General features: G+C 36.3%; 3 protein-coding genes and 1 long non-coding RNA gene across 8 annotated transcripts; 1 reads left to right on the plus strand and 3 right to left on the minus strand.

Annotated features, from left to right (window-relative positions):
- Nucleotides 1–45: 45 nt before the first annotated feature.
- LOC131014964 (uncharacterized) lies at nt 46–986 on the plus strand. Its single transcript, XR_009098392.1, has 2 exons — nt 46–116; nt 780–986. It is a non-coding gene; the product is annotated as an uncharacterized LOC131014964 (long non-coding RNA).
- A 1,992-nt stretch (nt 987–2,978) lies between these two features.
- Nucleotides 2,979–8,072, minus strand: LOC131014874 (putative late blight resistance protein homolog R1B-8). The gene is made up of 2 exons (XM_057943009.1): nt 5,492–8,072; nt 2,979–4,395 (listed from the first exon to the last, which is right to left on the minus strand). The coding sequence occupies exons 1-2, from the start codon at nt 8,000–8,002 to the stop codon at nt 3,205–3,207; spliced, it is 3,702 nt and encodes a 1,233-aa protein (XP_057798992.1). The 5' UTR covers nt 8,003–8,072; the 3' UTR covers nt 2,979–3,204.
- A 766-nt stretch (nt 8,073–8,838) lies between these two features.
- Nucleotides 8,839–16,503, minus strand: LOC131014877 (putative late blight resistance protein homolog R1B-14). The gene is made up of 5 exons (XM_057943012.1): nt 13,857–16,503; nt 13,554–13,657; nt 13,390–13,469; nt 11,954–12,385; nt 8,839–9,026 (listed from the first exon to the last, which is right to left on the minus strand). Exons 1-3 carry the CDS (start codon nt 16,434–16,436, stop codon nt 13,460–13,462), a joined length of 2,694 nt encoding a protein of 897 aa, XP_057798995.1. The 5' UTR covers nt 16,437–16,503; the 3' UTR covers nt 8,839–9,026; nt 11,954–12,385; nt 13,390–13,459.
- A 1,949-nt stretch (nt 16,504–18,452) lies between these two features.
- Nucleotides 18,453–23,882, minus strand: LOC131014882 (putative late blight resistance protein homolog R1B-16). Of its 5 annotated transcripts, none has more exons than XM_057943021.1 (5): nt 20,803–23,882; nt 20,227–20,286; nt 19,567–19,645; nt 18,994–19,070; nt 18,453–18,696 (listed from the first exon to the last, which is right to left on the minus strand). In XM_057943021.1, the coding sequence occupies exon 1, from the start codon at nt 23,465–23,467 to the stop codon at nt 20,948–20,950; it is 2,520 nt and encodes an 839-aa protein (XP_057799004.1). In that variant the 5' UTR covers nt 23,468–23,882; the 3' UTR covers nt 18,453–18,696; nt 18,994–19,070; nt 19,567–19,645; nt 20,227–20,286; nt 20,803–20,947. The 5 variants fall into 5 exon arrangements, with proteins under 5 accessions (XP_057799004.1, XP_057799005.1, XP_057799002.1 ...); XM_057943022.1 differs by having other exon boundaries at nt 19,567–19,649; XM_057943019.1 differs by having other exon boundaries at nt 19,567–19,703.
- Nucleotides 23,883–23,999: the final 117 nt, after the last annotated feature.

Genomic DNA, 23,999 nt, shown 5'->3' on the forward strand with positions numbered 1-23,999 from the left:
CTTTTCAGGCATTCAATTCAACAGCAGTTAAGTCTCTAATTTTGTCCAGGGGCAGCTGCTGTTAACTTGGTTGCTGGAGAAAAGCCCGCAGATGTTTATTCAGGAATTGCTACGAGGTAGCCTCTGCTCTTTCCATATCAGGCGTTCTTGCTGTTGATATATTATCCCATCTGAGCATCTCACTGAGCCTCTTCATATTTTTCGTAAAATTGTCTACCGCTTTATATCTGTCGTAAATTGGTCCATTACACACACACATAGATATATATTAATGTGAGAAGACTTTCAGATTTTTTCATGATTAAGTTGATGCATTCTGCTGGAAAGTACTCACCTCAGAATTTCTTTGCTAATGTGGACTGAAAGAAGGTGATATCGTATCGATGCTCTGAACTGTATATAGTCATATCAGAACATATTTATGATTTATACTGTAAACTGAGGCATCTTGATATCTTGTGTAGATATGTGGAATTTGAACTTTACATGGATAAGTTTCCTATCCTTTGCTCTTTGGAAATTTGTTAGAAAAAAAAAAGACCCAAAGGTTTAGTTAGATCTGGCTGATAACTAACAAAATATTGAGGTTTAACTCCATCATATTCCTTGAATGTACATATGCATGAAGAACAATGTCTTTTTCCTTTTTATCATTTCTTCAGAAGGGGATTTTCTCAATCAATAATGCTAGTGTATGCATAATATCTTTTTTTAACACTATTTTCCTTTCATATAACTGAGTATTTGACAAGTGGCGTATATGTTTGTATGTTATCAAGGGATGTTACTTTCAAAAAGGGAGGAAGATCAAGATGAAGATGAGCGCGAAGGAAGCCTTTGAGAGGTCGATGAGGACTTTGTCGGAGTGGATAAGCCAGGAAGTGAATCGAAATATGTAATGATCTTAGATACTTGATACTTGGTTCATTCGGATGATAATGTACGAATATTTTGGATAATATATAATATTGTTATTGTTGATTTTATCATTTTGTTGTTTTAAAGTTATTTATTTATTTCTTGATATAAATAACATAAAAATTGAGAAAAAAATATTAAATATTAAAGATAATGGTTAAAATCGTTATAAAAGGTACAAAAAACCGTTATCTATGTCTTACATAGATAACGGTTTAAACCGTTATAAAAAGTATAAAAAACTGTTAACTATAATATGGAAAAAAAATATTACATAATACATAACGGATAAATTCTAATACATAACAGTGGAAAATCGTTATCTTTTTCTTACAAAGATAACGGTTTAAACCGTTATAAAAAGTATAAAAAACTGTTAACTATAATATGAAAAAATATATATTATGGAATAGATAACGGATAAATTATAATACATAACAGTCGAAAACCGTTATGTATAATCAATATAGATAACGGTTTTATAACCGTTATGTATGTGTGGTTGTACTGTTATCTATTCCCTTCATAGATAATGGTTTTATAACCGTTATGTATGTGTGGTTGTACTGTTATATTTTCCCTTCATAGATAACGGTTTTTAAACCGTTGTGTATGACACCTATAATAGATAACACCACTATACACAACGCTTTTTTTGCTCATAGATAACGGATAAAATCCGTTATCTATGTGCGTTTTTCTAGTAGTGTATGGGGATGACTTGCAGTTTGGATGACAAACCACAAAGCCGATCCTTAATTGCCATAACGTTGTCGTCTAAACCAACCACCGCACTGTTTCCAGTAGTTGCAGCTCTTGATGAAGATGATGATGAGACAGCAAGACGTGAGTGAGCAGGTCCCTCGTCTATCAAATCCCCAGCCATCAAACATAACTTTTGAGTTACATTTCTGAGCTGGTCTTCAAATTTCACGTTTGACAGCTTAATCCATCTATTATATGACAGCTGGGAGATGTATTGTTCGATAATATCTTCAGCTTCATGAGCTACCTCCTTCATCTTCACTTCCCAACGGTTGGATTTCTCAGGAAAATCTTGGAGGAATGATAGCAAGAAAATGACATACTCGTGGATGGATCTAATTTTTTCTTCAGCGTCGATGGAAAAGTGAGATTTGTGTTTATTGATAGTAAGATGTATAGTTTGAGAAAGGGAAGCAAGAGCGGCATAAGCTGCCATACTGGGCGATCGCCGGAGCTCTGCTCTTAAATTTTGTGTGTGGTGACTGGTGACGAGAGAAAAAAGATATGGTTGACTTACTCTGTGAATCGTTGATAAATATGTGTAGACTCTACACAAGGGTGGCAAAATGGATTCAGTTAATCGATTATAATTGTAATCGAATCGAATTTTCAGTTAATCAATTAATCGATAATCAATTTTTATTGGTTTTCAATTATTTCTAAAATTCGGTTAATCGTTCGATTTTCGAATTCACTAAAATTCAGTTAATTGATTTAAATGGTAATCGATCGGTTAAAACCAATTAATCGAATTAATAATTAAAATATTTTATTTTAAAAATTAAAATTAAAGTTTTTTTTCTTTATATACTAACAAAAAGAGTGTGCATTTTTTCTTTATATGGGTGGAGTATTATTTTAATATTATCTTATTTGATTAAATAAAAATATAAATTATAATGTTTATTTATATTTAATTTTTCAATGAACAATTTGGTCTATTTAATTATATTATCTTTTACAATATTTTTTAGAAAATCTATTAATTTATTGCTTCTACTAAATATAATTTATTGGATAGATATATTTATTTATAAGCCTTATCAATAGTTATAGATATATATCACATAATTTTAGTGTAATATCTAATGAATTAATATATTTATATAAATATATAATATGTAAAATAACTTTATAAAACATATAATATGGATAAAATAGGCAATTCACAGGTTGTGCTCTAGACTCTTTTTATATTAGTATAAATAAAATTTCACGTTTCTGTATATAAAAAAAAATGTTTTATGTAAGCGTAAATAACAAGTTGGTGGAGTGGATAGCAATTTAGCAAAAGGTTATTCTTTTTTCTTTTTTTTTTAATTGAACAATTCGGTTATATGTGGTTAATTGGTTAACGGATGGACCGATTCGGTTGACCCGTGACTGAACCGATTACAAGCCAGATACTATATGTTTGCAAATTGCGAAAAGTAGCGAGCTAATCAGTTTGCCAGAGATTAATTACAAGTGATACAATCATACAAAAACAAATTTTCCATCTTCCCAATTGAAACTGATCATTCATCGAGCCTTGCAGAAGATCAAGTTCATCAATAACATGAAGAAACCTGTCTTGGTAGGCTCTGCTCGTCGCTCGCTCATCGAGCCTTGTTGATGAGCGAAAACAGAAGCCTCGCACAAGTCTCGCACCATATCATGGACGCTGCAATACTTGATTTTTCCATTATTCTTCCTGCTACTCACAGTCACAAGATTTCTCTTGACAAGATCCTCCAAATACTCCTCCGCCTTCTCTTTCAAGCTCTCAATGCATCCATTCTCATGTTTCAAGAAGCCCTTATCCACCCATAACTGAATGAGTTTTGAAGCATGGATGCCTTCTTTATTTTTTGCAAATTCTCCCATACGCAGAAAACAGGGCCTTAAATGATGAGGCAACTGTTTGTAACTGAAATATAGTATCTCCCCCAAAGATGGGCCAAATTTTGGATTTAATTTTTCGGAAATTTTATTCCAAGAAGCTTCGGTCTTATCTACTGCAGACAGAACACCAGCAATCAGGACGACACCAAGGGGTAGTCCTGCACATCTTTGTGCAATCTCTTTCCCGATGTCTTCCAACTCAGGAGGGCAATTTATGTTTTCGAACACCTTTTGCTTAAGCAAATTCCAACTTTGATAATCATCCATCAACTGCATCCGATGAAGAAAGTTTCCAGAATTGTCATAAGAACCTGCATCTGCCAACCTTGTGGTTAACATGATTCGACTTCCATTTTCGTCATTGGGGAATATATCACTGAAACCACCCCACTCCTCTGTGGTCCAAAAATCATCCATTACAACGAGATACCGCCTACCCATCAACCTTTGATGTATTTTAGTTAGCATTTCAGGCTCACCAATCTTCTCTCCAGACATATGTTCATCCAACAACTCCATTGAATCTAAAAGGCCTAAAAGAATTTCTTTTCTCAACCTAAGTGGACTATAATCCAGTGATAATGTGAGCCAAGCGCGAATCTCAAAATGCTCCAAGAGTAATGGATCATAGTAAACAGTTCTAGCAAGAGTGGTCTTACCTATACCAACCGGACCCACTATCGAGACAACTTGGAGTTGGGATGACTGTCTACAAAGCAGCTCCTTTATTGCCACCAGATCATTGTCTAAACCAATCACTGCATCATTGCTCAAAGTTGCAGGTCTTGATGGTGATAGAGCCATCCGTTTGTAAAATGACTGAATCTCCTGCCACATAAAAAGTTCAATGATGACTTATGTTTCATTGTCATATGTATTGAGTGACATCAGTACATAATGAAGATTGTTACACTCATCAAAGTGTAGTTTAAGAAAGAGTTCCATCATGTTAATCGAAGCATGTTAACAAAGAGACGCAGAATTAGTGGGATTTGTATATCATATAAAACTATTCGATTACGGACTACCAAATACCAGTATATGGCAAGCAAAACTGCAGACCAAAGGTTTATTTTTAAACTATGTACAGTCTTCCAATTTCATATTATTAACACACGCTCAGTGTATTTGACAACATAAAAAATATGCATTGATTGATATTCTTGGAATAAAAATGTACAAGAAAAATGCCTCCTTTCCAACATTGCCATTTATGAATGACTATATTTTTGTCATTGTGAACAGGAAGAATTGAGCAATAACAATTATTTTTCCACTTAATTTTGTCATCCCCCCCCCCCCCCATTATCCTAGCATTATGAGGTGCTAGTGCTACATAAAATAATGACAAAATATCTAAATCCGTATATTAATTAAACAAGAATCTTTACATTTGTTTCAAAATAATTAGCAGTAACAGTACTAAATATTGCCGCTATAAACACTTGTATAGTGTCAATTATATATTCTTCCAAGTGCACAAAGAGAGGAATAATGATTATTGATAAGTTGGTTTTCTTTGTTCCAAAAAGGACACTCTATTTGTAAATTCAACACTATCAATTTATGTTAACGTGATGTAATCACATATAACATGCTTATCTCCTCAAAAAGGAAAAATAGGAGACATCATATAACATTTATTTTAGACATATGTGTAGGTATACCATAGGGTATGCAATAGGATATCTCAACTTAGAGATGTAGGTGGTAATCATCAAATCTACGACCTTTCTGTCGCAAACAAGCCAATCCACCACTAGCCACTCCACCGAGGGCATCTAATATAACTTGACAAAGAAGAACCGAGGTAAGAGGGGCTTGCTTATATACCAAAAATTACTTTCTATGACTTAAATGCTAGTCTTGTTTTTACATGCATCAAAAAAGTTTTGAAATTATTCAAGGATGGTGGAATTCTAACCTCATGGCCAGCAAGAACTTGTAGATCATAATTTCCATAACTCTCTTGATCCTCTTTTATTTTCATGGCTGATTCCACAAGAGAATTTGTACAATAATCAACTTCAATCAGTTCAAGGGTTGGAATTTCTCCTATACCTTCTGGAATCTCTCTCAGATAGCGACAAGAACGAAGCACTAGGCGTCTGAGTGCTGGGAAAGGCTTGCTGTGAGTTATCCATTCCCGGAGATGCGATTCATCAATTAGCAAAAATTTCAGCCGAGGAAAATCTTCATCAGTTGTTTCCCATGTTTCACCATCACAAGCGTTACCTAGTAGTTTAAGGATTTCCAGATTAGGCAATGAACCCACAATGGCCATATCTTTCCAGAGAAATCCCCCGCCTACTAATGTCAACTTCTTCAATGCACAAGGAAAAGTAGGACTTTGCCCCCTCCATGAAAAATCCCGATACCCAATCATTTTCAACCGTTCAAGTTGATGCAGATCTTTGAGATGATGGAGGTGATGGTCTTGATTGCTTGAATAAGTAAGTCCCAATCTCTTGACATTGGGAATTAATTGTAGGATCTTTTCATTCCATACAAGATTTTCGACAAGCAAAAGAGTTTGGAGATTTTCTAGAGGAAGATTTAATCCTTCCAGAGGATGAGGTAGCATATAAGGAGCATGGAAGAAAAGATGCCTTAGTTGCGGCAGCCTCCAAATTTCCAATGGCAAAGAGCGGCGTACACCATCATCATACCTTCGTCGTAGCTTTCCAAACTGTAGATGAATGATTAATGTTTGAAGATTCACAAGATTAGATACAGCAGATGGAATTCTGAAAGAGCCCATTAAAGCAAGATATCTTAACCAATGCAGATCAAATAATACAGTAGGTAGCACTTTCAGGTTTACATGTAACGCATCCAATATCCTTAGCAATTTATAGCTTCCTAACATGGCCAGCCAACTAGGAAAAATCTTCGTTTGGAAGCACAGAATGGTACGGAAGGTTGGACCCCAAATTTTATCAATATCAGAACGACTGAAACTGATGCGTCGCTCATTCATCAAGCCTTGTGGAAGATCACGCCCATCCATAACATGAAGAAACTTCTCTTCGCGGGCTATCCTTATGCACAAATCTCGTACCATATCATGGAGGCTGCAGCTCTTGATTTTCCCATTAGTTTTCCTACTAGTCACAATCACAAGATTTCTCTTTACAAGATCCTCCAAACACTCCTCTGCCTCCTCTTCCAAGCTTTTACTACCTCCATTTTTATGCTTCAGAAAACCCTCAGCTACCCACAACCTAAATAGCCTTGAAGCACGAATACTTGCATCTTCAAGAAAACCTCCAATAAACAGAAAACACAGTCTTAAATGATGAGGCAAGTAGGTATAGCTCAAAGAGAGTATCTCCTCTAGTTCCCAACCAACAACAGGATTTACATTTTTGGCAATTTCCTCCCAAGAAGCTTTAGTCCTGATGACTGAAGTCAAGACTCCAGCAGCTAGGACAACAGCAAGGGGTAGCCCCGCGCACCTTCGTGCTATCTCTGTCCCAACGTCTTCTAAATCAGGCGTGCAATAGCCGTCTGTGAATACCTTCAACCTAAGCAAATCCCAACTTTGAGAACAATTCATTAACCTCATATCATGAAGAGGGCCAGCAGTGTCAGGATAACTGGCCACATCCAATTGCCTTGTAGTTAGCATGATTCGACTTCCATTCTTGTCATCCGGGAACATATACCTTACATCATCCCAAATATTTGTTCCCCAAACATCATCAATCACAATGAGATACCTCCAACCCTTCAATTTTTTACACACTTTCGAGTCAATATCAGATTCATCAATCACATCTGTTGACATTTGATCTTCTAACAATTTCATTGAATCTAAAAGAAGTTTCCTGAACCTATGCGGACTGTAATCTTGTGATGCCACAACCCAAGCACGAATATCAAAACGCTCAATGATTAATTGATCGTCGTAAACAGCTTTAGCAAGAGTGGTTTTACCTATTCCACCCATACCCACGATGGGGACGACTCGAAGATTGGGTGACTGTCCGCAAAGCCGTTCCTTTATTGCTGTGATGTCGTCGTCTAAACCAATCACTGCGTCGTTGCCAGTTGACGCAAGCCTTGATGACGATGATGAAGATGCAGGTAGATAAGTAGGTCGCTCTTCCATGACTTCGCCCGCGATTAAACCAATTTCTTCCATCACATTTTGGAGCTGGCCTTCCAATTTGACGCGTGATGGATGACGCTGAATTCGGTGACAGATAAAAACTTCAATAATATCTTCGATTTGATAAGATACGTCCCTGATCCTTCCTTCCCAACGGTTGACTTTCTGTGGAAAATCTTCAAAGAACAATAGCAAGAAACTGACATAGTCGTGGATTGATCTAACTTTTTCTTCTGCTTCGGAAGAAAAGAGAGATTGATGTTGATATGTATTGAGATGTGTAGTTTGAGCAAGGGAAAGAAGAGCAGCATAAGCTGCCATACTGATGCTGAGTCTGTGTGCGAGAGAGAGAGAACCGACACTCCAGAGTCGACACAGAGGGGAGAGAGATTTTGACTTATTAAATATGTCAGAAAATTAAACAAATAAGGGTCAAAATACTTCAATGAATATGATTTTTTAAAATTTGAAATAAAATACATTATTATTTTTTATTTTTTTCTATTTTTCTCAAGGGCATAAAATGCCCCAAATAAAAACTGATTTTAAGCTTTTAAATTAGATTTTTTGATACCCAGACATGAAGGATAATAAGGGTTAAATAAAGTGGATGTATCTATAAATTGAAAATCCATCACACTTACGTATCAAAAAATCTAAATCAAAAATTCTAAAATAGTTTCTATTTGGAGCATTTCATACCATGAAAAAAACCAAAAAAAAATTAAAAGATGGTGTATTTTTTAAATTTTAAAGGTCATGAGAAAATCTGAATTCGTTAAGAGTTCGTGTATTTTACAGCAAATATCCCAAATAATAAATATACATATTTAACATAATCAAAATATAAATAAATACAATAATATATTTTTAAAATAAAATATACATTAATTACTCAATAAAATTTCGAATTTAAAAATATAAATTTTCAACTTTGTATAAAGTGTAATGGTAATTATAATTACTAAATAATGGATAATGGCATTACACATATTACACGTCATACTATATATATATATATCTTCATACAAATATAAATAAAAAGTTGTAAAATTTAAACGAAAAGACATAACTCCAAATTTGGGCTTATTCTTCAATAAGAATGTTGAGATATCCTTAACAGGTTTTACGGATGCAGATTATGGAGGAGATTTAGATGACAGGAAATCAGCATCAAGTTATGTCTTTCTTTGTGGAGATACAAGTATTTCCTGGTGTAGCAAGAAACAAAATGTGGTGTAGCAAGAAACAAGATGCAGTTTCCTTATCAACTACGGAGGCGGAGTATAAAGCATCGGCACTTGCTTCTCAAGAATGCGTGTGGTTGCAATAGCTTGCTGATGACCTACATATTCCAATAATCAAGTCAACTGCAAATTTTGGAGATAATCAAAGTGCTATCAAACTTGCAAATAATCCAGTATGTCATGCAAGAACCAAACACATTGAGATTGAACACCACTTTGTTCGAGAAATAGTTCTTGATGGCACAATCAAAACCATGGAAGTGCTAAGTCAAGAAAATGTTGCTGATATCTTTATCAAGTCGCTGCCTAAAAAATCGTTTGAGCTCCTGCGGTCCAAGTTAGGATTAATTTCCAAAAAATTACTTTAAGGGATAGTGTGAAGAATTAAAGTTGCTTTTTTGGTTTTCAAATTGTGCTGTTCTACTCATCTCTAGAATTCTACAGATAATAACTCTTAGGGGGGTGTATTCGTTGTGGAATTTGATGGATTTCTATGAATTTTAAAAGTCTGGGTGTATTCGTTCAAGACTTTTAAAAGTCTGCAGAAATCTGGGTGTATTCGTTTAAGACTTTTAAAAGTCCATATAAATCTGGGTGTATTCGTTCAAGACTTTTTAAAATCCATACAAATCTAGGTGTATTCGTTATTCCATTGACTTAAAATCCGGAATGACTTTCATGGATTTCATCCAAAAAATACACACGATGAAATCCGGCCAAGAACCACGAGAATTGAAATCCATGAAGTTTTAAGCGAGCGCTGAGTTCCAGCGCCCGCGGCCAAGAAGCCAGCGAGCGCTGGAAGCCAGCGAGCGCTGAGAGTCATGATTGATGGTATATGAGATCCATGAAAGTCAGCGAGCGCTGAGTTATGGCGGGGGAGTGCTTCATCCAAAGTCCATGTTGCCCAGCACATGGATAGAGCCCACAGTAAGTGTGATGGATTATGTTCTATGCAAAAATCGAGGCGTCTACTAATCAAACACAATAGCTTGGGAATGGACAAGAATTGAAATTCGTATCTTACTTGACTTGAAACATATATATGCAATATGATAGTACAAAATATATATATATATATATAGAGAGACATTTAAGGATTATATATAGCTCAATATCCATAATTCCATGCTTTGATGTTACAACACAGAACAAGTCATTTTCAAAACTCCAGCGGCCGCTGGATTGCCGCGGTCGCTGGGTTTCCAGCGAGTGCAGGGACTCTGCGGGCGCTAGGTCTCTTCTAGCGGGCGCTGGTTCTCCGCGGGCGCTGGTTTCATGGAATTCAATTCAAAAATTATCCCGTAAAGTCTTCGAAAATCAGTGAAAATCGAGGTGAAATCCAACCACGAATTCTTTCAAAGTCGTCTGGAATCTATGTGAATTCCATGGAATTTAAATTCCATGGACTTTTTAAAGTCTGTGGAAATCCACAACGAATACACCCCCCTTAGTTTCTCTACAGGCATTAATTAGTTCACTTTATCTTTTCTGTTTTCTATGGCACTAAGTAGGTGTTCTAGATGTATCTTTTAAGTAGTATAAATATTTGAGTTATTTGTGTAATATGTAGATCAATGAGAAGTAATACAAGTCTCTCCTTTTTTTCACCTCTCCACAATTTTTTCTCATCTACATTTTTGAGGATTTCATTCATGTTTTCGATTGTTTTCTTTCACTGTTGGGTTGTTCGTTCTTGGGCCAACATATTCATACTTTGTTGTTTATCCAGTTTCTTCAATACATACATATATTATTAGTATGGAAATGAATGAAATTTCCAATTAATGCACAAAACTCAAATACAATTTTTACCTTAAAAGCAACATGCCTTGAGGCAGTGACGTAACCAGACTTTTTAGTTAGGGGGGGCAAATACTCTCTTCGTCGTCCCAACTAACTTAATCAATATTCATTTCTGGACCATCCCAGCTAAAGTTATTTCAATTTTCTAATATGGAATAAATATAAGCAAAAAACATCTAATCACTTATTCATTTTATTACCAAATACACTTATTTTGATGGGAAAACAGAGAAAAAAAATATTTGCATCCATTTTCCACCATTTTCACATGTTTATTATAATGTAAAATTTTCTCTGGTCAGTGTAAAATATTTTATCGAGCATCCCCTTTTCACTCATTTTCTCTCCAATATTAGATAATATTATCCTAAGGTATGAGTGTGAAAATATTTTTCAACATTTTATCATCTTTTCATCTCTAGCAAAACATATGATAAAAAAAAAAAGGAGAAAAATATTTTCTCACCCTTTCTTATCTATCATTTTCCAATAAATTTTTTTCAACCAAAGTAAACGCACCCTTAAAACACTAGTTTTACAATCGTTCAATAGCTTATCTCCTACACGTAGAGAAAAATTGGGATTAATATTACTAAAATAAGAATATTTATGTATTTATTTAATACTCCCTCCGTCCACCAAAAATATGCCACAATTTCCTTTTTCGTCCGTCCACAAAAAATATGCCACATCCATTTTTAGTAGTAGGGTCCACACTATTCCACTCACACTTAAAGTGAGACCCTTACTCCACTACCAACTTCACTCACATTTTATTAAAACCCGTGCCGAAAGTAAAGTGGCATGTTTTTGGTGGACGAAGGGAGTACTAAATATAAAATTACTAAAATACCCGTAGTATTTTTTGAAATTTCCAGGGGGGCCCAGTGCCCCCACTGCCCCCCCTCTGGCTACGTCACTGCCTTGAGGAGTTACTAGACAATCGAATCGTGCAAGATGCTTTCTTCATTATCTCAACTAAATGACTAAGCAACATGCCTTGAGGTGTATTGGTTGTAGAGTCTATAGGATTTTTTTGGACTTTGAAAGTCTGGGGGTATTCAATCCAGACTTTTAAAAGTCTTTAAAAATCTAAAGGTATTCAATATGGATTTTAAAAAGTCTTATAAAATCTTTAGGTATTCAAAAGTCTGTGGATTTTAAAACTCCATGAATTTTAATGGATTCTTCTTCAAAAATACAAAGAGAGAAATCTCACCTCATCACATGAGATTTCTATGGATTCTTTCACCTATCTTCTGTCCAGCGCTCGCTCATTACCTGAAAATTTTTCTTTTCCGATCACTCAACCACGTAGCTGTCTAGGAGGTATAGTCCTTGTAGGGGATTAGGAATCGAGTCATCCGGCCCCAGGTGGACGCTGCTTGTGATACTCCGTCACTGTCTAATAAGACATTGCCAAGCCAAAGCCTAAAACAAGAATATCAGGTAAATGAACTGATTACGACGACGAACTCGCCCAGTTTCAAGGCATGGCGATCCACAAATTGAGGTCACCCTTGATTCAAACAGATCAATCCATTTTCGTTGTTTCTGCACAAACTCACTCTCCATTTTCTGATTCCACTTTCTAGAATCACTCTTCTCGATTTCTGCTTTTTGAGCTCTTTAGAACAATTGGTGGTAGGTTCTGCAAAATTTAAAATAGAAAATGCCTTAATTTGGTGTGTATTGTTCAAGCATGGTTTCAATATCTGCATATACTAACAGTAGATGAAATGAAAAGGTCGGAACAAATATCTAAAACATAAGATGTCGAAGAAGCAAATTAGAAATGAAATTTTTGGTGGAAACCGGGCATCATGACTTTGAAAAAGTGCTTTGTAATTGAGCGCTCATGTTTTCCTTCCATTGATTAATTTTTAATTAGAACCTAAAGCAAGAGGGGTTAAACGAAGCTGGGAGGTTTCTAATTTAAAGAGACAAGTGTGACTGTGTGAGTGTTGAAATGCTTGAAGAAAGAGAGGTTTTTTTCTGGTGAAAATGAGAGAGTTGAAAAGCCAAATATAAGTAAATATGAGAGAGCATATTGTACGTAATTGTTGTTATTGATTGATGAATTGAAGCTTTTCAGTTTTCAATGTAACGTTACGTTTAATCAATGGGGATTGAGTGCATAAAAATCAATAAAATCCATGAAAATCAATAAAAAAAAATCAGTCAAACTCTGCATAAAGTCTATGGATTTCCTAAACCCACGAAAATCCATGGAGTTTTTAAAATCCCAAAAAATCCAACATGATCCCAAATCAATACACCCGCCTAAATCAACAATCTGAAAAAAATGTCCAAATCATCAGAATAAACAGCAAAGAATAAAATAGAATTACTGACAGCGGAAAGAGAGCTCGGTTCGATATTTAGATGCTTTTCTGATATGGGCATTTTGAGCAACGATTTTTAGAAAAGAATCAGCAGTTATTCAGCTGAAATTGAATGGAGTGAAAACCCTTAGTCCCTTTCTTCTTGTTCTACTGGATTTTCTAGTTATGAAGAAGAAAATTTGAGGGGAAAATAGATAAAAATCTGGAGAAGGTGGAATTGAAGACATGGATATACGAAAAGAAAACGACGGGATAATTATTGCAATAGAATGCAACAAAGAGTTGAAGTGGCCTAAATCCAAATTAGTACCTTGCTCTCCTGTTTTGGAACCACACTTCAACCTGCCTAGGCCTCAGCCCCAATCTCTTTGCCAAAGCCATTATTTGCTTCTGCAACAACAAACATATGTGAGCTCGATTGATCGATTAGGTCAAGAAAAGGGGAAAGATTTTTGTTCTTCAAGGCGAACTTACTCGATTGAGTTGTAGTGCTGTTTGAAGCTTTCCTCGAGAATGGCGGATTGATACTTGGAGAGGCGGAGCTTCTTCCTGGCGTTCTCGGCGTCCTCTTCACCACCCTAGCACAACAGCAGACAAGATTAAGGGAGAAATCACAGCGCGCGCGTTATGTGAGAAGAGAGAATGAGTGAGAAATTTGATGGGGAAATGATTTGTTTGTTTTTTTTTTTAATAAAAATGGGTCAGGGTACAACCCGGGCTTATGGTATACAGAAAATTTTGTGAATTATATTATTCGAGGATGGGTTGAACTCCAACCTTATTATAATGGGGGACACGAACATGAAGAGTATTATTTCCGTAGCTCTGTTGATCCTCATTTATCTGCTTGGCTGACTTCTCAAGATCCTCGTTACAATGATCCACTTCAATAAGTTCAAGTGTTGGAATTTCTCCTATACATTCTGGAATCTCCCTCAAATTCCAACAATACTGAAGCACTAGGCACTGGAGCCTTGGGAAGTGACTGCTCTCAGTTATCCAATGCTGGAAATTTGATCCCTGAATTAGCAAAAACCTCAGCTGAGGAAATTCTCCATCAGCTGTTTCCCATGTGTCGCCATCGCAAGCATAATCTCGTAGTTTAAGCACTTGTAGATTAGGCAACGAACCAACAACACTCATATATTCCCAAGGAAATCCCCTAGCCTCTAACGTCAACTTTTTTAGTGTCCGAGGGAAAGTTATCAGGTTATGCTCCACCCAAGGAAAACCGTGAAATCCATAAAGTTCCAACTTTTCAAGTTGATGCAGATGCTTCAGAAGATGGAGCTCATACCCTTTATTGCTTTTATACGCAAGTCCCAATCTTTTCACATTAGGAATCATTTGCAAAATCTCTTCTGTCCATACAAGATCTTTTATGTAGGAAAGACTTTGAAGATTTACTAGAGGAAGGTTTGATCCATCTGGGGGGTGGGGTAGCATATAAAGATCATGGAGGACAATATGCCTTAACTGAGGCATTCTCCAAATTTCCAATGGCAAAGAGAAATAGGATACATCTTTACCAATAATCCAATCTTTATGCCAGCGATGAGTGGTTGGAAAAATGATTAAGGTTTGAAGATTCAGAAGATTAGATACGGCTGATGGAATACTGGAAGACCAATTTAAAGCAAGATATCTAAAATGAAACAACTCAAATACTTGGGTAGGGAGGTATTTAGAGTTGCCACCCACAGCATCCAATATCCTAAGCAATCTAAAACGTCGTAGAAACTCTGGCGAACTAGGGAAACTCCAGAGTTGGAAGCATAGCATGGTACGGATGGTTGGACACCAGAAGTCATCTATATCAGAAAGCCTGAAACTGATGCGTCGCTCATCTGTCATGCCCTGCTGAACAAAATGACTATCCACAACACGAACAAACCTCTCATCGTGGGCTTTCCTTATGCACAAGTCTCGTACCATATCATGGAGGCTGCAACACTTGATTTTCCCATCACTCTTCCTACTTGTCACAGTTACAAGATTTCTCTTGACTAGATCCTCCAAATACTCCTCTGCCTCCTCTTCCAAGCTTTTACTGCATCCGTTTTGATGCTTCAAAAAGCCCTCTGCTACCCATAATCTGATAAGTTTTGAAACACGAATAATTTCATCTTTAGGAAACACTCCAATAAACAGAAAACACGGCCTCAAATGATGAGGCAAGTGCGTGTAACTCAAAGATAATATCCTCTCTAGCTCTTCACCAACACTTGGATTTGCATTTTTGGAAATTTCCTCCCAAGAAGATTGAGTCTTACTGACTGCAGAAAGGAATCCGGCAACCAGGACAACAGCAAGGGGTAGCCCTGCACAGCTTCTTGCGATATCTTTCCCGACATGTTCCAACTCAGGTGGGCAATTGCTGTTTGCAAATACCTTTCCCTTAAGCAAATCCCAACTTTGAGAATCATCCAAGAACCTCATCTCATGAGGAGGACTATTAGAGTCGGGATAAGTGGCTATATCCCGTAGCCTTGTGGTTAACATGATTCGACTTCCATTACCATCATCCGGGAATATATTCCTCACATCATCCCAAACCTTTGTGCTCCAGACATCATCCATGACAATGAGATATCTCCTACCCTTCAATTTTTTGTACACTTCCACCGCCATTTTAGAATCATCAGTCTCCTCTCTACGCATTTGTTCTTCTCTCAATTCCATTGAATCTTCAACACCCAAACTCATTCTTTGTTCAATCAAGATTATTGAATATAGAACATTTAAAAGAACTTTCCCCGCACTGTAATCTTGTGACACTGTGAGCCAAACACGAATGTGAAAATGCTCCACAATTAGTAGATCATCATAAACATTTTTAGCAAGAGTGGTCTTACCTATCCCACCCATACCCACTATGGGGATGACTTGCAGTTTGGATGACAGACCACAAAGCCGATCCTTAATTGCCATTAAATCATCGTCTAAACCAACCATCGCACTGTTTCCAGTAGATGCAACTCTTGATGATGAGACAGCAAGACGTGAGTGAGCAGGTCCCTCGTCCATCAAATCTCCAGCCATCAAACATAACTTTTGAGTTACATTTGTGAGCTGGTCTTCAAATTCCACGATTGACGGCTTAATCCATCTGCAATATGACAGCTGAGACAGATATTGTTCGATAATATCCTCAGTTTCATGAGCTACGTCCCTCATCTTGACTTCCCAACGCTTGGATTTGTCCGGAAAATCTTGGAGGAACGATAGCAAGAAAATGACATACTCGTGGATGGATCTAATTCTTTCTTCCGCGTCGATAGAAAAGAGGGATTTGTGTTGGTTGATAGTTAGATGTGTAGTTTGAGAAAGGGAAGCAAGAGCGGCATAAGCTGCCATACTGGGCGATCGCTGGAGCTCTGCCCTTAAATTTTGTGTGTGGGAGTGAGAGGTGATTGACTTTCTCGGTTGTGAACCGTTATTTAATAAATAGAAAATGAATACAGATGAAGTCAAAGTACAATTTTACCCCTACAAACCCAATCAAAATTAAATTATTAATTGTGATGTGTTATGTGTAGTCTCAGCCGCCTTTCCCGACGTCTTTCGCTTCTCTGTCTCCATTGCAGAGCTCCGCCATTGTCGCTGCTGCCATTTGGGTGCATTGATTTGAGGGTGTTGAGAAGAAGATGCCCTGTGGCTTATTTCAATTTCAATTTCATTTGAAATTTTTACTAATTTTTAATGTTGTCTGATTTAAAATTAGCGACATCGTTATTTCGCCGGGCAATTGAGTTATGTTAGAGTTACGGTTGCCTCATCGGTAATAAATTGAGAAAATTAAATCGCTATAAATTTGGGTCACAGTTGGTTTCATCATTTTATCATTTTTATGGATAAATAGTTTCAAAATTCACGAATTTTTTGGTTAATTTTGGTTTTAACAATAAATTTTAAAAAAATAATTGTCACACGAGAATAAATATGTCACATTAAATATTGGCATGTCATATTAGCTTGGTATTTAACCGGAATTTAGATTAATGGCAAAATCAGATAAAATTCAAAGTTTAGTAATTATCACGTCACGGTTCAAAATTTGTATGCAAAATCAAAATTGAATGAAAGTTTAGTATTTTATGGACAATTAACCCAATTTCTAATATTAGCGTAAAATACATAAACTTTTATTGATTTCGATTTTTTCAACAACGAATTTCTCTGGAAAAATTTTTGTTCACTTATAAATAACGTGGCTTACTAATGCTGACTTAGATAATAAAAACAATGCCATTTGATAGTAAAAATAAAAGGCAAATAATGCTAAAATTCATGAACTTTTGGCGAATTCTGATTTTGACCGTAACTTTCAAATGTTAGCATAAAATTCATAAACTTTCTACTGATTCTGATTTTTCTCACAGTGAATTCCTCCTGCCAAACTTTTGGTTACACTAATATTGACTTGAATGGTAAAAACGACGTCGTTTGTTAATAAAATTAAAACATTATCGTCTGGTAATATATAGAATCTATGCACCAAATTTTTCTCGAGGTGTGATGTTAGAGCATGGATCCCATAGCCACAAAGTAGCTACATTTCGGGATAAGGGCATCGGCTTGAGGTTGGCAACTTTAGAATCTCAACAAAAAGGCCTCCAATTAAAATGGTGGACAAAGAATTCTACCGAAATCAGTTGTGGACGAAGAATCCTAGTCTTACAAAGAGGAACCATATTTTGTAAGTTGCAAACTTAACTTCTACCGTAATTATAGCAAATTCCATCTCAAATTACCAACAAAAACGACAACATTTCAGTACATGTGAAAAATCAAGACAAATCGTGAAAATGGTGTATCTTTTTTCAAAATTGAAAAATCATGGAAAAAATCAGAATTCACTAAAAAATTGTGTATTTTAAGCAAATAATCCTTTAATTTATAAGTCTCGTCGTACGACGCTGCCATGCTAGCAATCCCGAGTGTCAGAAAAGCATCAAATTCGGTGAAATTGCAAATTATGGGGAAAATCAGAAACAATCGAAAGTTCATGTATTTTACGCTAACATTGAAAATCACGATCAAAACCAGAATTAACCATAAGTTCGTGAATTTTAAAGCTATATGTTCTAAATATATATTTATATACAAGTGAAGAATGGAACAAACATCGTCCTTAATTATATATTTTGTTAAAAGAAATATCATTAAATGTTCAAGCTAGGTTAAATACTTAAAATAAATAAGAGCTCCTAGCATAAAAATCAATAAAACAAATATCCAGCCATCCATCCAAATCAATTATTATCAAATCCAAGAAATACCCCAATACTAAACCATTAAAGCAAATCAATTAACAATAGCCAAGGATTGTTGCACTCTCAATAAAGAAGTGGAAAAAAAAGAAGAAAGAGAGGCAGAATTGATGTCTAGAAAGAATACCCTGTTTTCCACAATGAATATACAGTGATCATGTTATGTTCTCTTGCCACACAAGATCAATATGAAAATGTATTCAAAGCAATCAAGTATGGGGGCTGTAAAAGAGGTTATATTGGAAGCAAGTGTTGTGTTCCAAAATCCAAATCCAAATCTTCTTGGCCAACCTTGAAATTCTCCTCTAATGCCTAACCTAGAGCTTTGCCTTTTTCCGTGACATCTACAACAAGAATATAATAAAATTCAAGCATTGGTTTAAACAAAATACAAGCCAAAGATGATAAACACTACTTGCACAGGGTGATAGGGTATGACATACACTCACATAATGAAACGAATTGTGACTACTAATGACTTGGATTCCTAAATATAGAAGACATAATAGAACTTGACATAGAGGAACTGGTGTGATATGAGATTTATTTAGATAAATTATCAGCATGGCTTAAATGTTAGACTTGTTCATATATGTGTCAAATAAGACTTGATATTATTCATGGATGGGTAGAACTCTAACCTTATCATAATGATGGGAGACACGAGCAAGAAGAGTATTATTTCCATAGCACTGTTGATCCTCAATTATCTGCTTGGCTGACTTCATAAGAAAATAGTTAGCATGCAGTTCAAGTGTCGGAATTTCTCCTATACTTGCTGGAAGCTCGCTTAGATTGAAACAACAATGAAGCACTAGGCGCTGTTACTGCTCTCAGTCTCCCAACGCTGTAAACATGATCTCTGAATTAGCAAAAACCTTAGCTGAGGAAATTCTCCATTAGCCGTTTCCCATGTTAGACCATGGCAAGCATCATCTAGAAGTTTAAGCACTTGGAGGTTAGGCAATGAACCGATACTGATGAGTTTGATTTTCTTATTTGAAAATGGTGTTCCATATTTGATTTCAGCATTGAAGATACATGCCAATATATGTGTTTATGATGTCTCTAATAAGTAGAGGAGACACAATACAGCTTCACAAAGAGGATCATTTAGATAAGTTATTTGTATATATGGTTTAAATGCTAGTCTTATTCGTATATTTTGTCAAATAAGACTTGATATTATTCAAGGTTTGGTATAGAACTCTAACCTCATTAAAATGGGAGACAGAACGTGAAGAGCATAATTTCCACAGCGCTGTTGATCTTGATCCTCGTTGATCTGCATGGCTGACTTCACAAGAGACTCGTTACTATAATCAGGGATGGATCTAGAATTTTTTTTTTCCTGTGGGGACACAAAATAACTATAAATATAAAATATGCTAAAAGAAATCACTTCATCCATGTACGAAAAAAATGGAACCCTTACTCCATTAACAACTTCACCTCACTTTTTATTAAAACCCGCGTCATCCATAATGTGACAATTTTCTTGTGTACGAGTGAGTACGTATTATTGTACTCCATTTTTATGCTACTGTGAGAGATCTCCCCATTTACAATCCTAAATTTACTGCTGTATGCAATTTGTTTAATATAAAAAATAAAAAGTACTGCTACTGTGTAACATGAGTAATATTCCTTTTTAGGTTGTTGCACGAAATTTGTTACGTTTTCTTATATGGCAAAAAAATCTTTATTCAATTTTTCATCTACCACACTTAACACACAAAATAATAAACGATTCATATAAACGAAACATTATTAACACAATCAAATTGATCATTTAGCCTCTTAGTCCTACTATAACATCATTGCCTTAGGGACTTCCATATTCAACTTTTGAATATGGAAGAATAATCACAAACCTTTCAGCAGATTGTAGCTCTTGAATTGATGGTCGCTAGTATTTGCTAATCAAACTGATGCTGAGAAAGAAAAAAATTGCAAAAATTAATCAGGGGAGCATTTGGATTGCAAAATAATCACACTATTCATATCAAAAGCTCCTATAGAAGATTTACTAATGCTCATAGAGTCATAGTCATAGATAGCTAGGTAAGTTTATTTGTTGAACCAAGAAATCAAATGTATTAGTAGATGATATCATTAACATACGCTGAGTGTATTTGACAACCTAAAAAAATATACATTGATTGATATTCGTGGAATTAAAAACTACAACATCTTTTGGAAGGGAGAATTCAAAACCTCCTTTCCAGCATTGTCATTTATGCATGCCAACTATTTTGTAATTATGAACAGAGAATTGAGCAAAAACAATTATTTTAACAAATTTACGAATCCACCACTAGCCACTCCACCAAAGGCATCTAATATAACTTTTAAAGTGCCAAAGAAGATCCGGGGTAAAAGGGGCTGATATATTCTAAGGCATGTGCCAAATAAGATTTGAAATTATTCAAGGATGGTAGAAATCTAACCTCATCATCGGCAAGAACTCGTAGATTATAATTTCCGTAACTCTCTTTTATTTTCTTGGCTAACTCTACAAGAGAATCATCCAAGGATAAAAAATAATGGGAGACACGAACATGAAGAGTATCATTTCCATAGCTCTGTTGATCCTCATTTATCTGCTTGACTGACTTCTTTACAATACTCCACTTCAATCAATTCAAGTGTCGGAATTTCTCCTATACTTACTGGAATCTCCCTTAAATTCCGACACCAACGAAGCACTAGGCACTGGAGTCTTGGGAAGTGACTGCTCTCAGTTATCCAATGCTGTAAAGCTGAACCCTCAATTAGCAAAAACCTCAGCTGAGGAAATTCTCCATCAGTTGTTTCCCATGTGTCACCATAGCAAGTATAATCTAGTAGTTTAAGCACTTGTAGATTAGGCAATGAACCAATAATCGACATATCTTCCCATGGAAATTCACCGCCCACCAAGGTCAACTTTTTTAGTGTCCGAGGGAAAGTAATCAAGTTATGCTCCACCCGCCCAAAAAGTTCCAACTTTTCAAGTTGATTCAGATGCTTGAGAAGATGGAAGTGATACCCTTTATTGCTTCGATACACTAGTCCCAATTTTTTGACATTTGGAATCATTTCCAAGATCTGTTCAGTCCATACAAGATCAATTATGTAGGAAAGACTTTGAAGATTTACTAATGGAAGGTTTGATCCATCTGGGGGATGAGGTAGCATATAAAGATCATAGAGGACAATATGCCTTAACTGAGGCATCCTCCAAATTTCCAATGGCAAAGACAAATAGGATACATCTTCGCCAATTCTCCAATGTCCTTTCCACTTATAAGAGGTCTGAAGCATGGGAAAGGCTGGAAGAATGATTAAGGTTTGAAGATTCATGAGATTAGATATGACTGATGGAATACTGGAAGAACACTTTAAAGCAAGATATCTTAAATGAAACAGCTCAAAGACTTGGGAAGGGAACTGTTTAGAGTTGCCACCCATGGCATCCAATATCCTAAGCAACCTAAAACGTCGTACAAACTCTGGTGAACTAGGGAAACTCCGGAGTCGGAAGCATAGCATGGTATGGATGGTTGGACACCAAATGTTACCTATATCAGAAAGCTTGAAACTGATGCGTCGCTCATTTATCATGCCTTGTCGAACAAGATGACTATCCACCACAACACGAAGAAACCTCTCATCAAGGGCTTTCCTTATGCACAAGTCTCGTACCATATCATGGAGGCTGCAACACTTGATTTTACCATCACTCTTCCTACTTGTCACAGTTACAAGATTCCTCTTGACTAGATCCTCCAAATACTCCTCTGCCTCCTCTTCCAAGCTTTTACTGCATCCATTTTGATGCTTCAAGAAGCCCTCAGCTACCCATAATTTAATAAGTCTTGAAGCACGAATAATTTCATCTTCTGGAAACACTCCAATAAATAGAAAACACGGCCTCAAATGATGAGGCAAGTGCGTGTAACTCAAAGATAATATCCTCTCTAGCTCTTCACCAACACTTGGATTTACATTTTTGGAAATTTCCTCCCAAGAAGAATGAGTCTTATTGACTGCAGACAGGAATCCAGCAACCAGGACAACAGCAAGGGGTAGCCCTGCACAGCTTCCTGCGATCTCTTTCCCGACATGTTCCAACTCAGGTGGGCAATTGTTGTTAGCAAATACCTTTCCCTTAAGCAAATCCCAACTTTGAGAATCATCCATGAACCTCATCTCATGAGGAGGACTATTAGAGTAGGGATAAGTGGCTATATCCCCTAGCCTAGTGGTTAACATGATTCGACTTCCATTACCATCATTCGGGAATATGTTCCTCACATCATCCCAAACCTTTGTGCTCCAGACATCATCCATGACAATGAGATATCTCCTACCCTTCAATTTTTTATACACTGTCTCCGCAATTGTAGAATAATCAGTCTCCTCTCTATGCATTTGCTCTTCCCTCAACACCATTGAATCTTCAACACCCAAACACATTCTTTGTTCCATCAAGTTTATTGAGTGTAGAACATCTAAAAGAACTTTCGGTGCATTGTAATCTTGTGATACTGTGAGCCAAACACGAATGTGAAAATGTTCCACAGTTAGTAGATCATCATAAACATTTCTAGCAAGAGTGGTTTTACCTATCCCACCCATACCCACTATGGGGATGACTTGCAGTTTGGATGGGTACCCACAAAGCCGATCCTTTATTGCCATCAAATCTTCGTCTAAACCAACCACAGCACTGTTTCCAGTAGATGCAACTCTTGATGATGATGAGACAGCAAGACGTGAGTGAGCAGGTCCGTCGTCTATCAAATCTCCAGCCATCAAACATAACTTTTGAGATACATTACTGAGCTGGTCTTCAAATTTCACGTTTGACGGCCTAATCCATCTATTATATGACAGCTGGGAGATGTATTGTTCGATAATATCTTCAGCTTCATGAGCTACATCCCTCATCTTGACTTCCCAACGCTTGGATTTCTGTGGAAAATCTTGGAGGAACGATAGCAAGAAAATGACATACTCATGGATGGATCTAATTTTTTCTTCCGCAACGATGGAAAAGTGAGATTTGTGTTTATTGATAGTAAGATGTGTAGTTTGAGAAAGGGAAGCAAGAGCGGCATAAGCTGCCATACGATCGCCGAGCTCTGCTCTTAAATTTTGTGTGTGGTAAAGAGAGAGAGGATTGACTTACTTTGTGAATCGTTGAAAATTTAATAAATATAATCAAGTGGGACAGGCAAAGAGTAGGACCAAGACAATTAGACAAATGGGATAAAGAGAATAAAATTTTACCCCTACAACCCCAATTAAAATTATGAAAATATTCTGTTCGGACATAAAACATATCCCTGCTTTGTCAAAACTGAATTTTCCACTTTTCTTCTCTTTAAACACTCCCAAATTCACACTGATTATCGGATGAAATCTTGATAACTCCACATAGCAGCAGGTAAGTGATCAGGTCGTTCATCCACCAAATCTTTAGCAATTCCGTTAAATTTCTGAAATAGATGCCCTCGAGAAAAATCAGACTTGGAGTCTTGTCCCAAAGCCAAAAGATGTGCAAGCCCATTTACTTGCAAATGGGTTTATAAAATCAAAAGAAAAGCTGATGGGAGTATAGATCGATACAAAGCACGATTGGTGGCTCGAGGTTTTTCTC

The sequence above is a fragment of the Salvia miltiorrhiza genome, chromosome 3 (genome assembly GCF_028751815.1).
Source record: "Salvia miltiorrhiza cultivar Shanhuang (shh) chromosome 3, IMPLAD_Smil_shh, whole genome shotgun sequence".
NCBI lineage: Eukaryota > Viridiplantae > Streptophyta > Magnoliopsida > Lamiales > Lamiaceae > Salvia > Salvia miltiorrhiza.

Coding starts and splice junctions, on each gene's coding strand:
- LOC131014874 (XM_057943009.1), bottom strand. CDS start 8,002: ATGGCAGCTTATGCTGCTCTTCTTTCCCTTGCTCAAACTACACATCTC. Junction 4,396..5,491: donor AAGTTCTTGCTGGCCATGAG/GTTAGAATTCCA, acceptor TTTATGTGGCAG/GAGATTCAGTCATTTTACAA.
- LOC131014877 (XM_057943012.1), bottom strand. CDS start 16,436: ATGGCAGCTTATGCCGCTCTTGCTTCCCTTTCTCAAACTACACATCTA. Junction 13,658..13,856: donor GTGTCCCCCATTATAATAAG/GTTGGAGTTCAA, acceptor CTGTTGTGCTAG/GGTGGTGAAGAGGACGCCGA.
- LOC131014882 (XM_057943020.1), bottom strand. CDS start 23,467: ATGGCAGCTTATGCCGCTCTTGCTTCCCTTTCTCAAACTACACATCTT.